Raw genomic sequence first — 16,315 nt, forward strand, 5'->3', positions numbered from 1 at the left:
ATGCCTAGTGACCTAAAATAAGTTCAAAGCAAGAAGACAGTAACAATATATAGATGTCTAGACCCAATATACTCAAGCCTCTGATACATATGTGATATATGACAGGCATTTCAGAGCTCATTGTTTTGGTTATCTCTACAAAACAGGTAGTGGTAAATTCTATTTTTATTTTTTACTCCATCTTAGAGCATTAAGGCTGGAATTGACCCAGAATATTATTTAATCCAGTTTTTTTTTATTGTAGAAGTGATATAACTAAAGACCAGAGAAATAGAGTGACATCCCAGAGAACATACAGCTAGTTGATAGTTGGGATTGGAATCCAGTTCTTCAGAATAGCTATCAGAGTACCAGGAAAAAAAAAAAAAAAACAAGGCCTTCCCTAGAGAATCTTATAGTCTAATGAGGGAAATGCTGAATCCCAACTACTTAATATTTCCAGTTGGATATCCACTCTTATTTCAAATTCAGCATTTCCTAAAGTAAACTAATCACCTGTCAAAATTGGTTCTCCTCTCTCAATTTTCCTAGTTTATCAGTGGTATCATAATTCTTCCCATCACGTAAGCAAAAAGTTTCAGAGACACTTTGATTTATCCCTGAATTCCAGTGACCCTGGTCTACTTCCTGTTCCTCCCACATGATACTCCATTTCCAGACTGCGATTTCACTGATGGATTTGTTGGTTTCATTCAAGTCATCAATTAAAATCCCACCTTCCACAAGAAGTCTTTCCCAATCTCTTTTTTTGAAAACAGGTTTTATTGCTCATTCCAGGAATTCCCTCCAATATTCCTTTCCCTAATCCTACCAGAGACCCCTCTTATTTAATATATAACATGTATTAAAGAACAAAAAAAAAGGAGAAAAGGTCAACATAACTAATCAAAAAAGTGTGAAAATATGTTCAATGTGCAACATTTATGGATCTACCACTTCTGCAAAGGGATGGAGTTGGGAGTATCTTATTATATGTCTTTCAATCCAAGCTTTGTCTCTATAATTTTGCAATATTCACTTTCAGGGTGTGGAAATGTTTCTGTTTACATTTTTGTAGTCTGTTTGTTTTCTTGACTCTTTACTTTTATCAGTTCATGTAGATGTTTCCACATTTTCCTACATTGATTATATTTTTTATTTCTTATAATATAGTATTTCCTTTACACTGATGTACCAAGAATTTATTTGGCCATTGCCTGATCATACTTTCACAAAAAGTGCTGCTATAAATATTTTGGTGTTTGTGGGATTTCTGATCTCTTTCAATGCTACAGCCTTCCCTTTTCTATTACCTCCAATTTATCCTATAGATTTTTTTTTTTTTTGCATAGTTGTTATGTGTTGTTTCCCCTATTAAGTGTGTTTCCCCTACTTGAAAGCAGGAGGGAAAAAAATTCCTTTTTTTTTTTTTTTTTTTTTTTTTTTTTTAAACGTCCTTTGTATTCCCTAGCACTTAGCATAGTGCCGACACAATTTAGGTGCTTAATAAATGCTCATTAACTTATTGAATGATATCTCTCCTTTCTATACATATGTTTTTCTTTCCAAGCATGTTTAAAATCTATCTTGATAACTTCAGTGTCGTCAATCTAGATTCAGGCTGAAGTTTATAGTATTGTATTAAACATCTACTCTGTTCCAAGAACTGAGAATAAAATAGTCCGTATATATAATGTAGCTTACATTCTAAATGGAAAGAACACATATCTATGAAAAAACACTTGCATAAAAAGTTAATATAAATATATACAAAATAGTTTAAATGCATATTTTGGTAACTACTGAAAAAATATTAATAATTATTGGAAAAAACTTCAAGCTTGAAGATGGTTACTTAAACTGCTTCTTGAAAGAAGAGAGGAACCCAATTGAGATGGAATAAAGGAGGAAATGAATTCCAGGCATATTCTTTGTCAGTTACTTCTCAAGATCATCTAAAGGTTAAACAGCCAGTATGTGGCATAGACGATAACTTGAACTCATTTCTTAATGATTCTTAGACTGGCATACAATCCACAATGCTACACTCTCTCGGTGGAATTTTAGCAAGCACCTGCAATTTTAGATTGGAAAAGGAAATGGCAGAACATTCCAGTATGCCAAGAAAACCCTAAATGGGGTCACAGAGTCAGAACAACCACCACAACAAATAGATGAATATGAATAAGACATGGTCCTTAACCTCAACATACTTTTTCATATTAGATTTTTCAAGTATAATTATGAAGACTGTTCTCTAACAAGGGGCTGAGTAATATATGCCGTAAATTGCTTCCTCTCCATGTCATTATCTTTTTCACATGTACTATCTTGAATCTTTTTATAGAGATATACTACATAGCTGACCCATTCAGCTTGTGACACCATTCCATACCTATACACATGTATTTTTTCTTCCCTCATGTCTCATGTGAATCTTTTTTCATCCTATTTTTAAGGGGGCAGAAAATAGTTGTCCCTAAGTGCACTTGTAGCTATAAAATTTAATTCTATTTTGAGGAATCACTTTGCTATTTTGCCAGTTATCTAGCCTTAACTTTAATACAGCTAATTCCATCTCTCCATTTTAATTTTAGCTCTGCTTCAGATTCCAATTTGTCCACTACTCTTCTATTGCTTCTCTTAGACCCTGATGCTACCAAATTGAGACTACAGCCATTGGGAAATTTAAAAAAAAAAAAAAAAAGTTAAGGATAGCATTTTGCACTTGAAAATATAACTTTATTTGGAGTTATGCAGAATAGAATACTATCTCCATTAAAATGACTCTACCATATTCTACCTTCTGGTCATTAGGAATTGTTAACTGATTTGAAATATTTTAAAGACTTTTTTTCCCAGTAACTTATTTAAATTTAAAATTAAAACAATTAATTCTTTTTTCCTTGCTGAGGCAATTGGGGTTAAGTGACTTGACCAGGATCACACAGGAAGTATTAAGTGTCTGAGATTTGAACTCAGGTCCCCCTGACTTCAGAGCTGGTACCCTATTCACTTCACCATCTAGTTGCCCCCAAACAGTTAATTTTTAATAGTTCAATTTATTCAACTTAATATTCAGAAATGCCCAGTGTTAAAGTTGATTTTTCTTAAACTACAGTGTGATAAGAAATTTTTAAGATTACTTTATTGCTACAAAATCCATCATCATTTCAACTGTGATGGACTTGTGTCTTTTTTAACAAGAAGGTGATCCAAGGCAATTCCAATAAACTCGTGATGAAAAGAGCCATCCATATCCAGAAAGAGATGGAGATTAAATGTGGATCAAAACAAAGTGTTTTCACCTTTGTCGTTGTTTGCTTGTTTTTTTTTTTTTTCTTTTTGTGTTTTTTTCCTTTTGATTCGATTTTTCTTGTGCAGCATGATGAATATGGAAAACATGTTTAACCTATTGCTGGCTGTTTAGGGGAGAAGGGAGGAAGGAAAAAAAATTTGGAACACAAGGTTTTGCAAAAATGAATATTGAAAACTATCTTTGAATGTATTTGGAAAAAATAAAAAAAATTTAAAAAAAAAAAAAGAAAAATCCATCATCACTAAATTCACTGATATAAATTCAGTTTGAAAATAAGTGGTGTTTCTATGGTAGCATCGCTGGAAACAAGTAGATGCCCATTGATTAGGAAATGACTAAACTATGGTATCGCATATCATAGAATAATATCATGCCTAAAATATTATAAATATGAAAAGTTTGGGAAAACCTGGAAAGACTGTATAAACTGGTAACAGCTAACAATAGCAGCATTTTTATTTTAAGCGTTTTAAGGTGTGATAGCTTTATTTGTTAGCTTATTTGATCTTTACAACAATCCTATGAGATATAAATTATTATCCATATTTTACAGATAAGGAAACTGAAGCTTAAAGAGATTAAATATTTTGCCTAGGGCCACACATCTAAGTATCTGAGACAATTCAAAATCAGTCCTTAATTCTAACTATTGTACCACTTTGATGCCTCTGTTAGTCATGAAAATAGTACCAACTTGCCTTTTCAGTAAATGGAAGAGAGGCAAAAGAGAGAAAAAGAACTTGGAACTCAACATTTTTTAAAAAAGTATTAAATGTAATTGGGAAATATTTAATGAAAGAAATAAAAATATCTTTAAAAAGAAAAAAACTACCAGAAAAACATTATATGTAATGATTACGATAATGAAAATAAAATAACACAAAAAGCCTAAAATTAATTGCAGTGATTAACCTTCAGTGGCTCCTTATTTTCTCTGGGTAAAAACATTGATTTCCTCAGTCTAGGTGTCAGTGAGCTTTTCCATAATCTGGCTCTCATCTGCCACATTTTCTGTCTCTGCCTGTTAATTTTTCATCTATTACAATCCATGACTTTGCAAAAGTGAGCCCCTTTGTTTGGAATGTACTTCTTCCCCATCATCTTTACCTCATAGATAACCTAACTTTTAAACCCAGATCATGTGTCAATTCCTTCAGAGGACCTTTCCTGATTTTCTCAGTTATCAATGCTTTGTCTTGAAATTGCTTTGTATTATATATACTTTCCTCCTCTCAGTTGGGGAGCAGGGAACTGGGACATAGCTACATGTATTGAATGTTGCATATCCTCCCAGGAATGGTCATTTTGGTGGTCAGTTTTGCTTAACTACTTTCCTTTGTCACAAGAGAGAGTTCTGTTGGAGGTAAGAGATTATATCAAGAAATGACTAGCATTAAAAAAAGAGGAATAAATAAAAATTTTAAATTGTGTAATGATGAATAAGACAACCAAATGTAATTTACTGACCTCTAACTACACAGACTCCCTAAAGTAGGCCATAATAAGATCATCAAGGGTTTTTTAGAATATGTTGACGTGAACAATTATGGCATGGTAGTTTTGTCCTAGAATAGAGTTTCATATTTCCTTGCCTTTTGTGTATCTTTCAGAAAACATTTAGGGATAAATTAAATGTTGAAATTTTCTTTAACATTGAACATTTTAACAATAATTAAATGGAATTTCTTCCCTATGAACTCAGATAAGGACAATAAGAGGCCCTATTGTTCTCAGCATCCATGAAGATGAACTGGCAATATGTCAGGAAAATTCCTAGTATGAAAGAGTTTTTATTACAATCCAGTACAATTGGTTCTTGCATAACCCTTAGAAAATCATACATAAAACATTTTCATTTATATAAATAAAAATCACCCACACACTCTATTAATAACTAGCTCACTTTTTTATTTGGGACTTAAATATTGCTTGTTCTTACTGTGAAATTTTTAAAAGATATATTCACTAAGGCTTTCTTAAAAGCAAAAATTCTGTGATCACATTAGGAAAGGAATGTAATACCTAACATTCCCCCCTTATAAATGCCCATATTCCTGAACTTCTTCACATAAGTAGCAGCCCTAAAATATCCTTTTTATAAGTCAGTGACAGGGATGACATTCAAAGTAAATAAAGGCAATTTAGCTTTTTTGTTTGTTTGCTTATGCTTAATATTAAGCATCATATCAGATGTTATTTTTAGTTATATTAAAGTCTTTGAAGGATTTTTTTCAACAAACAAATCTTTTAAACCTTTAACTCCAAAGATGTCAGTCCTACTGAGCAAATGGAGAAACGTAGATCCTTGAATAACTGAAAAGCAGATTTGCTTATTCTGGCAACAGGTTTGTCTCAGTGTCATTGATGTCCTATTTAAAAGAACTACCAGCTTGCAAAGTACCACTCGTAGTGTCAGGTATGAGGGAAGGAGTTCCTCATAGACAACTGACAACAATATCTTTCTATCACCTAACACCTCCCTTTTCCTCAGTAACATCACAGAGCCAAGGTGAAAGAAATGATCAGCTGGAAGATCTTTTCATTTTAAATAATAAAACCTATTTGAAAGGAGTACTTGCACCTCCTTCTAGTAATAAAATCAAGAAACGTAGATTGGAGCTTTCACTCTGTTCCACAGAAGATGTCTATGTGCCATAATAATTTTAACTGACATTTAAATGATGCCTTCCTCATAAAAATAAAGGAACTGAGGCCCAGAGAGAGAAAGCAAGTTGCCCACACTTAACTCTGTTCTGAATCCTGTCAGTTATGTGCACTATATAGTAATTGCGATTTTATAGGCTTTTTGCATCTTATGACTAAAAATTTTACTAAATTTTGCAAAATATTTTGAGTTAATTTGAGTTGTTTTATGTGGAAGCTTGCACTTTGGAGTAAGAATTTATAGTGTTGAAATCATATCTTATAAATACTGAAATAAAATCAACAGATTTACATTTTGCTACTGAATATTTTCACCAAAGAGGTGCTCAGCATGGTGTGGTTGGAGAGCTAGCTTTAAGATAGGAAAATTTGGGTTCAATCTCATCAAAAATATACTAGTTCTGGAAAATTTATTTAATTTATTAGTATCCAGGCAAACCTCTAAAAAGATATTGCAGAATATTCACTGATCTGCATTAGAGGATGGCATTTTCTCACTAGAAGTTCCTCACTCAAATAAAATCACACATCTGGATAATAACAAAAAAATTGCCTGTCAGTGACCATTCCTGTTTTGTCCTTTTTATTGGTTGTCTAGTTCAAGGATCCTTAACTTGGAGTTCATGAACTTGTTTTGCTTTGTTTTTACTAATTTATAACTCTGTGTCAGTGGAATTGTCATTCTTTGTAATTTTCAAGATTTTATTTTATGTACTTTAGCTATTATCCTGAGGTGTCCATTGGTTTCACTGACTGCCAAAGGGGTCATTAACAGAAACTACTACTCTTGTTCTTTATGTATAGAATTTGAATTTCAAGGGCTACCTAATTCTGCTTCTGATTACAGATTGCAACAACTTAAATAAACATTCTTGGAGCGATTTATACATTAAATATGGGTTATTTATTGATTTAGCTTTCTGAGTCTGGCGTCTTTGTACAATAATCTTTGTATTATGAGAATAAACCCATAGCTGGTCTTCCTTTGGTAGCCTATTAGAGTTTATCTCCCTCCTGGACTTAAGTTCCCACCAGGTTGCTTTCTATAGTGATCCAATGAGATTAGCAGGAGAATGAATCATTTTAAAAGTGATCCAACAATGGATCCTTCAATTAGTGTTTAACCATTTAAAGTACCAGGAGAACAAGCAAGTATTGTCTCTAGGGGCTTTTTTCTGCAAACTTCTTTTCCTTTTTTAAGAGGGATTCTACCAAGTTCAATCTAGAAGCAAAATGCTCTTCACTTATTTTTGTCTAGGAACTACACAAGTAACTTAGATCTAACAGAAGACTAGTCGTACCAGTTTTACTGTCTTAAGAAGGCTAAGATCCTTTACCAGTTTTACTGTCTTAAGAAGGCTAAGATCCTTCAGTTTGAATTGCAAGAGAAGCACATAGAATTAAGAGATGTATTCAGAGCTGCCAAATTATTTCACCAATATCAGAACTTTCAGATATGGTCAGGACAGGAATTTGTTTTGCTTCACAATAAATATTTGTTTAAAAGAGTTTTGGGCTTTGTTTTTCTTTTTCAGTAGGGGTTTAGGAAGTTTGAAGAGAAAGAAAACATTTTCTTAATTTAAAAAATTAAAATTTAATATATCATAACTATCATGTGAAAAACTACTAATTCTACTTCTAACCTAGAGAGTTTTTATCTGTCTTAACCTGTTTTGTATCATAGATTGTAAACTACAAAATGTAGAAATAGTTTTTCAGTTAATGCGTAAACCATTGTTCAACATGCTAATAAGTTTAATAAATAGAATTTAACTTTACTTATTTTAGAATAAAAAGGTCAAATTTTCAATCCCATCTCAGATGCTTAATAATTTTTATATTCGTTAAGGTGTAACCTCTTTGATCCTCACTTTTCTGATTTGTAAAGTGGGAATAATACCTGTATTATTCAATACCAGTGGAGTGAAATAAACAAAGAATTTTATAAACAAGATGCTTATATAGAAATAGCACTATTTTCTTTGGAAAATTGTAAAGAAAATATCATTAACCTATTCACAGCAGCTTTACCTGCTACTTGCTAAGTAGAAAACCATCATTGGTTCTACTAGTGGATTACAGTTATACAGAGAGTATGGAAATGAGTAGGTCTTATTAGAAATCACACCTTCAAAGAATCCACAAAGACATAGGTATCTTATGTGTTAAAAAATGTTAAATATAAACAAGTAATTGCATTTTTTCCTGTAATTCATGTATGTGGAAGCAAAACAAAATATTGTCACTTTTTGTCTCTTCCCTTTTCTTCATAGTCTTGATTCTTCATTGTTTTTGTCACCTGCCATTGGTCAGACCTTTTGTTTGGGGAATTTTGAATAGCAGTGGGGGGTTTTGTTTTGCTTTTTAGCAAAACCTTCTATGTTGCAATAGGCTAAACTACAATGTCTGAGACTGCTCAAGAGGAGTATTCATGTATAATTTTATCACAGATACTCTTCTCTGAGCAAAGCAGATTTTTTTTTTTATACTGCTAAGACTCTTAAATAAGATTTACTAGGAATAGTTTTGTATAAGTAGATTATAACCACTAATGTGATGGTAAAGGAGAAAAAAATTAGTGTATATGTATGTACAACAATATTTATAATATGTCCAAAATAATATCAGAATCATTTTATTTCATTCTAATTCTAACCCATTTCATTCAATTCATTATCAAAATTATAGCTCATTTTGTGGGGTTTTTTGCACACTTAGGATAATAAAGTCTCAGCCCAAATTTCCCATCTTTGATTTTGCAGAAAAAGTTTAGTTGGGATTGTAAAGAAGTATTAATTTTAGAGGGGAATGAGATGAAAGGGTTTTTGTATTACAAGGCTCTTTAGAGATCATATAATCCAAAACTTTGATTTTGCAAATAAGAAAATTGACGCATGGGAAAGTTAATAAATATTGTTCTGACTCACGATTATATTCAGATCTTTAGACTTCAAATTCATTCCACTAAGATGAAGCCTATTGACATTTATTTAAATTGTTTAAACCAATCCATACTTAGTCAAAAAAAGGACTTCCATTTAATTGGAGTAGTTATAAGTACCACAAAAAAAGTTGATGTGAAAACCATGTTTTCTGAAACATCTTATAAAAATTACTCATCTTTTGATGAAAACTGATGAAATTATAGTGGAAATGTTCTTTGGTTCCTATAAGAAATAATACCCTGCGTCATTTTTTCAATTTAATTCCTAATATATTAACTTGGTCAATTCATTTGTTGTCTAATCAGGTTGTTGACAAGTAAACTTTAGTACAGAAATTTTGTTTTGTGAAAATATACTCTTAAATATAAAGTTCAGATAGCCACCTAAATGAACTCATTATAGAATATTTAAATGTATTAAAAATGTTTAAACCTGTGTGTTACATTGTTATCATTAACAAATTGTATTTGATTTAAATGTAGCCAGTAGGAATAACTAAAAATTCTGGTTTTATTTAGGAATTTATCATTTTTGCTTCCTGTTTATCAAATTTCATAGAAACACATTGGATTAGTTGAAATCATTTAAAATAATTAGTGATAATTAAATTTCATGAGTAGAAAAGTAATTAATATCCATAATTCCCTAATTTAGGCTTCCTTCTCAGTAATTAGAATGTAGTATAAATGTTTATTACTATTTTTAATAGATATTAATTTTATTTAAGGTATCATTATTTTTATTTAGTACCAAACCCTCTTAGACTCTTTCCCTTTATCTTTCCAAAAACTCAACAGTGAATTCTAAAACTATCAACAGTAAAATCTTTTAACTCAATTGTATGGTATCACCTGGTCCAACTTGACCACAAAAAAAATTTTCCAAGGGAAACAACCAATGGACAAATTCTAATTTCATTACCTTTCTTTTTCCATAATCTGCCTCTAGAGAACATGGCAAAAGAAGTTAAAAGGCTTAAGGTGATTTGCATTCAAAACCTTATCCATGAAGATATGGATTGCCAAATGTTTTTAACAAGGTCATCAAATATCTGCATTCCATTACAACTTGACTACTTTCATAACAAAGCAAAATAGAGAAAGGAATAAGGAAAATAATGAGAAAAGGAAGATGGTATGCTCTAATTTCCTAGAAGAGAAGGTGTAGGAAGGAAAAGAAAACAAACATACACACACACACAGATAGGGTTCTAGATTCATGTGTTTTCTCCTTTTTTTTTTTTCCTGGCCCATTTTTGCTATTGTTACTTATACTGTACTTATGTACCCAGAAAAAAATCATGGATTGAGTTCCTGCTCATGTTAAAAAATGGCAATTTCAGCAATAAATTAATCATTCTCACTCCCCCCACCCCACCACCACCACCATTACATTCCCCCTCCAACAACAAAAATTCATGTTCCTCTAGCCTACATCAAATTCCTTACCAAGCCCAAGCTCATGATTAAAATTTTCAAGGTCTAGGTATGCTATATATTTGGGAATTTGACTAAAAATTTTTATGCCTTTAAATACCCATTTTAATTGGATTTTTGTAGGAAATAGCCATTGGAAATTTAATTGTGATCTTTTCTTCATTCTTGTTAGGTTTCAAAATCTCAAATCTAACAATAACAAAATGCATTTTTTCAATATGACAAAAGTTACATAAGAAGAGAATCCCCCTTGCACGTAAAGAAAAATGCAATTATTTTCTATTCTGAATCTCCAGACTGCTGTTTTAGAAAATCATATCTGATTATTTGCTCAGCAGAAGATTATTGAGTTGATTTAGCTGTGATTTTACTTAACAAAGCTTCAACTGCATTCCTACTGTGGAGTCCAAAAAAGGTAGAGAGATATAAATGATACATTCAAACTGTGATTTTTGTGAACAGGGCCATCAATGCACCCCTCGGAGCTAATAGCGGAGATGAGAAACAGTGGGTTTGCACTAAAACGAAATGTACTGGGGAGAAACTTGACCGCAAATGATCCATCACAGGTAATGATCTTTTTATCAGTAAGCTGAAAATGTCTATAAATCTAAATGTGATTGCTTGTGAATTGCTACTTAATGTTTTCCAATATGCATGTCCATAGGAAAGCAAGAGAAAGCAATGGAAAATGTCTAAGATCTATTGTAGTTTTGCTTCTTTACCAAGACAGCAAATAAGAACTTATTTTTAAACCTCTTTTTTAATAAATGAAACCTCCTCTGGTTAGTGTAAATGGACTATCTACTGGCACCATTGATTAGGGTACTGAGTATGATTTGATCCTACCTAAGGAATTTAGGTGACAGAAACAAGTGGGAGGGGGGGAGGGAAGTAGTATATAAAAGCAACCCCACCCTCCCAAAAATTATAGTGTTTTAAACTGTTATTTATTGACTTAATTTTCACAAAGTTGTCCTCATATGGAAATGCAATGCTTCTGAACATTGAGAGGGATTGTACAAATTGCAGCTCGTGGAATAAACATGAGATTTAAGACTGTTCTATTGAAAATTTGAAACTAAAATTTCAAGCAGCTTTAAAGTTCTTTTAAAGGTCCATGATTTTATTCATTATGTAAATTTCTTAAATTCAAAATAAATCTCAAAAGGTTTGACATGATTCACCCTGAAGGAAGAAGGTGGGGAGGAAAGTGATGATTTGTAGCTCTGGCATCCTGCCTTAAAACACCCTACTGCTGGCTCAGATGTTCCTCTGTGCCCTACTTCATCATATCCCCCTTGGGTGTTTTTTCCACCATTCACCGAGAAGTATTTGTCAAGCAATCTTATATAACTTGTTAGGAAATTAAGCAATTTAACATCAGTCTCTTGTTGGTACAGGAATATGTCGCAAGTGAGGGTGAAGAAGACCCAGAAGTTGAATTCTTAAAATCACTCTCAACTAAACAAAAACAGAAACTACTCAGGTAATTATAACAAAGTATATACTTGATGACTTGAGCTGTAATTTTCTTTATGTTGAATTTTAATGTACATATTTAACTGCATATGAGTGAACCTAAGAGTTTACATCAAATACTTTGTACTCCAATTCTCTTCATCACATTTATTGATTTTTAAGTGTAACTATAGTGATGGAATTTAGTAAGAAAGAAATGTGAATGCCCCATTTTGTTCTTACTTTAATAGTATAAATGTATGAGTTTTTTCCCTAGTATATTAAAGGGACATTTATAGATTAAGGGACATTTATATAGTGTGCTTTTTAAAAGAAATTTTAAATTTGTTTCTAATTTTCTGTAGAAAACATTTCCATTTTGGGGGTATTTTTATTTAATTTTGATTTTTTTTCCCCTCATTTGAATTAAACATGTTTGGGTTTCTAATGTATATTTAAATTATCTGTATCAGTTTGCCCCTGAAATTATGAAATTTCTTTTAGAGTACCAATAGAGGGAGCCTATATTTTGTAGGTACCACAGAAATGTTAGGAGTTTTTAAGGAGACTAGTAAATTTGCTTTTTCATTTTATGGAGACAGAGCTTAATGAAAACATGTAATTTATAGTAGATCAGCTGTATCTAATAAACCAATTAAAAAGTCTAGAAATTTTTAAAAATTTAATTCTAAATTACTTAGTAGTAAGATTAACAAGTATCTTAATTATTTAGAAAAATATGGAATTCTTTTTTGTTAAAGTATTCTACATTAATCCAAAAAAGTATGAATTTTAAAAGAAATGTAAATTTGTTTCGCTTCAGATTGCCTTTTTTAATTTTAAAAAATGTTGAGTCACATTTTAAAAAGTTAAATATATAAAATATGTAATTTTTTTAGATTAAATACATACTGACAGCCCCAAGTTCCAAGGTATCCCATATAATGTTGTTTTATATACCTAATAACACTAGGCCATTTTAACATCTTAGAATGTCAAATTCTGACTCAGTATTGTGAGCAAAGAAAAAAACATTAAAATGATGAAATTAAATTAAAAACTATTCCAAGAATTGGCCTTTATTCGGTTGATTTTGATACATTCTAGCTTCCTAATAATTTTGTAATTTCAAACATCATTCTTTACTTTTTTAAACATATGCCACTTAAGTTGACAACAATTAACTCTGCATGAGAGAAAGAAAGTCTGTGTATTATATATAAAACTCATATTATTTGTATAGGTAGGTGAACTATATGATATATAAAATTCTTGCCAGTTCTAAATTTATTTGGAGGCTCTCTGGCTTTTTTTTTTTTTCTTTTTGGCCACTTGACCCCATTTCCTTAGGAAAGAATAAGTGCTGCAGAAAAGGGAAGTAACATTGAATTTAAAAGTAAGAAATATTTGTCATTTAATAAGGTACGGAATTAGTTATTTTAAAAGTCACCTTTAAAAAAAAAATCAGTGTCCCGTGTTGAGTCACTGAGTTGAAATCAGAGAACTGTTTAGCATACTGATTACTCTTTTATCTTCTAATAAGGAAATTGGATCGCCTTGAGAAGAAAAAGAAGAAAAAGAAAAAAGATAGAAAGAAGCAGCAGCTGCAAAAGAAGAAAAGTAGAAGTAAACACAAAAAATATAAAAACAAGTCCTCTTCCTCCTCTAGTTCTACCACCTCCTCCTCTTCCTCCTCTTCTTCCTCTTCATCTTCCTCCTCTTCCTCCTCCTCCTCCAATGAAACTTCAGAAAGCAGCAGTGAGAGTGAGAGTGACAGCAAAGAAAGAAAAGCCCGAAAGAAGATGTCTTCTAAGAAGAAAAAAAAAGCAAAGTCTTCAGATAGTGAGAGCAGTGATTCTGGAGGCAAGGGGAGAAAGTCTGTGAAGCCCAAACTTGATGATGAGCCCTCCAGTAGTCATAGTTACAAGGAAAAGGTGAGGGAGAAGTCCAGATTTTCAAAGCAAGAGAGTTTTGGAGAAAATAACAAAAGGAGCTATTGTGATTCTGAAAGAAAGTCTAAAAGGCAGGATCACAGCCCAAGCAAGAAAGAATCTGTGGGTAAGGAAAGGAATAGTGAGAGCCAAAACAGGGAAGAGAGGGATCATGGAAACTCTCGGAGAAGTCACAACAGTTCTAAGCCAAGACAGACGAGAAAGAGACCAAGCCAGAGTCCTAGCAAAGAATGGAGCCGAAAGAGTGAGTCCCGAAGCTCCAGTAGATGTGTGTACAGTGGGGAAAAGGAGCACAGAGAACGAAGCAGGAGTGGAGATCGAATGAAGAGAAAGTGTCTGTGACAGGTACCTGGAAATAGAAATAGCTCCACTTTTTTATTGACTACTCTTCTCCAAGGGCTAAATTATGTACTATTGTCTTTCTAATAAAAAAGCTCTATTTTCATTTTCCACTCCTGTAAACTGTTGTTTCACGCACAAAACTCCCATCAGTACCATGAGAATGAATTTTGTGAATATTTGTAAGTAGCCTGTTTTGTCTGTAGAAATAGTTTTTCGATATTTTTTTGTTTTCCTGTGCTAGAGGAACATTCATAACTTTGTAAATGACATTTTATTTGTTTTGAAATATCTTAAAAAAAAAAAAAAAAAGAATGACAGTTCATTGAATAGGTATAATTTAATTTGAATTTCTTGTTTTTTAGATATAGATTTGCCATGGGCAAACCATAAAAATGTAAAAATCTTATAGTATGGTTAAATGCTAGAATATTTCTGACTCCTTCTGGTATAAGGAGTGGCCAGAATATAATATTTGGAACAATATTGAGGGAGTTTGGGTACTAGATTTTTTATTCTTAAACATCTATTAGTTTTCTACTCAAACTTCTACTAGTAGTCTTCATGAGCTAAATAATGGTTTTAAAAGTTCTGAAGAAATGTATAAAATGTTTTTGGCCTCCTGCCGTGTATAATGGGGGTGAGGTCTGTGTTAACATCATGAACCCCTGGTGGTCACTGTGGAGTCAAGTTATTGTTCGATAATTTTTCAAGACGTGAAAAGAATACTGCTTGAAGCTTTAACTTTTTCCAGGTATTTCATGTTAGGCAGTAGGATATTAACTTAGATGCCTTTTTTTCTATTGATATACAACTATTTTGTTTCTGTTGTTTTTCTGAGGTTTAGTTTTTCACTTCATGTCATAAGATGAACCATTTTAATAAATTCCATTATTTTTAGAAGTAGTGAGAAACATTGGTTTTTGATGTTGTCTGATTTCAGAGGAACAAATTTTGTTGTAAAACATCCTTGAATTTAAATGTGGGGGGAGATAAGATAAAGGTTAATCAAAGAGATATTTTAGTGATATATACAAGTACTTTTATCATGTTTTCACATTTTCAGAGTATGTGTTTAAATTCAATTGTATAGATTTCAAGGTTCTTACCCACCCCTTAAAAAAAAAAATAATAAAGCAATTGAATCCCTTCAGATACTTGAAGTAAATATTATTGAATCAGGTTTCCCTTTAATTGTTTTCATTAGACTTTAAAACTTAACACAACCATGATGTATCTGTAAGTTGGAGCTTTACATGTAAAGCCACTTTATTTGTTCTGAGATACATTGTTCCTTACCTAGACCCAAGAAATCCTAATATCAATTAGTTATCAATACTAAGTTAAGAAAAATCTGTTACATTTAATTGCCATCATACTGACTTTTGTGCTTCATTGATAATAACTTTATAATTTATTAAAAACAGGGCATTGTTAACATCTAAAAACATTTCTCTGCCAAATTAGTTTTAATAGTGGGATTTTGAATGACAATTAAACCAATCTAGAGCTGTTGTCCATTGGCCTTTAGCCTCTGAACACTTGTTTATGTAAACCAGTGGCCTAAATATTAGAGAAGCAAAAACCCCTTTTGTATATAGGATGCCTTTTTTGGAAATTCTGTAATTTGGCCTCTTCTTGTATTTAAGAGAATGTAAAATGCAAACAAAAGTCCAGATATAACTTGTCTGGCTATAAGAAAGACTCCTATCAGACAAGACACACAGCATATAAAGTGGCTTTGAATTTTCAGTACAGCTTTTGGTATGAAGCACCTAAAGTGACTTTGGCTAAAGATCAGAGTAGGACTTGGATGGCTTTCATCTCAACTTTCCACACTTAAAAATCAAAGGGAGAGGCATTTTACACATGACACACAGAAATAATAAAGCACAGTTTTATGGAGACCTGCTCTGTTTTATATGTCTTAATGTGGATAGTAAGAAGAATGACTTGAAAATAATTTTGTTATCTTGACAAAACGGTAAGTTTAAAACTTATGATTCTAGGTTTTGTTTTTCTGATTATTGTAATGGGAATGTAAATTACAAGAGAACGTAAGGAAATGAACTAACTGGATAATTCTATAAGATCTTTTTTCTGTGTATCTCATTTCTATGCAATTTTCTAATAAAGGATTTGGGAGAGAGCTGAAATCACAAAATAGATTCTCTATATTCCCTGATGCCAAAGAAGCACTATACAGTTTTAATGGATCTT

At 31.9% G+C, this 16,315-nt stretch overlaps 1 protein-coding gene across 1 annotated transcript in view; it reads left to right on the top strand.

Annotated features, from left to right (window-relative positions):
* The window catches only part of CIR1 (corepressor interacting with RBPJ, CIR1), a 39,411-nt gene extending 24,163 nt beyond the window's left edge, over window positions 1–15,248 (top strand). Inside the window, exons 8-10 of the mRNA XM_051991103.1 lie at window positions 10,806–10,912; window positions 11,747–11,832; window positions 13,348–15,248. Of these exons, the coding sequence (XP_051847063.1) occupies window positions 10,806–10,912; window positions 11,747–11,832; window positions 13,348–14,098 (944 nt within the window). The 3' untranslated portion in view covers window positions 14,099–15,248. The remainder of the gene's footprint in view (window positions 1–10,805; window positions 10,913–11,746; window positions 11,833–13,347) is intronic.
* The last annotated feature ends 1,067 nt before the right edge of the window (window positions 15,249–16,315 follow it).

This window comes from Antechinus flavipes, chromosome 3 (assembly GCF_016432865.1).
Source record: "Antechinus flavipes isolate AdamAnt ecotype Samford, QLD, Australia chromosome 3, AdamAnt_v2, whole genome shotgun sequence".
In the NCBI taxonomy this organism is placed as follows: Eukaryota; Metazoa; Chordata; class Mammalia; order Dasyuromorphia; family Dasyuridae; genus Antechinus; species Antechinus flavipes.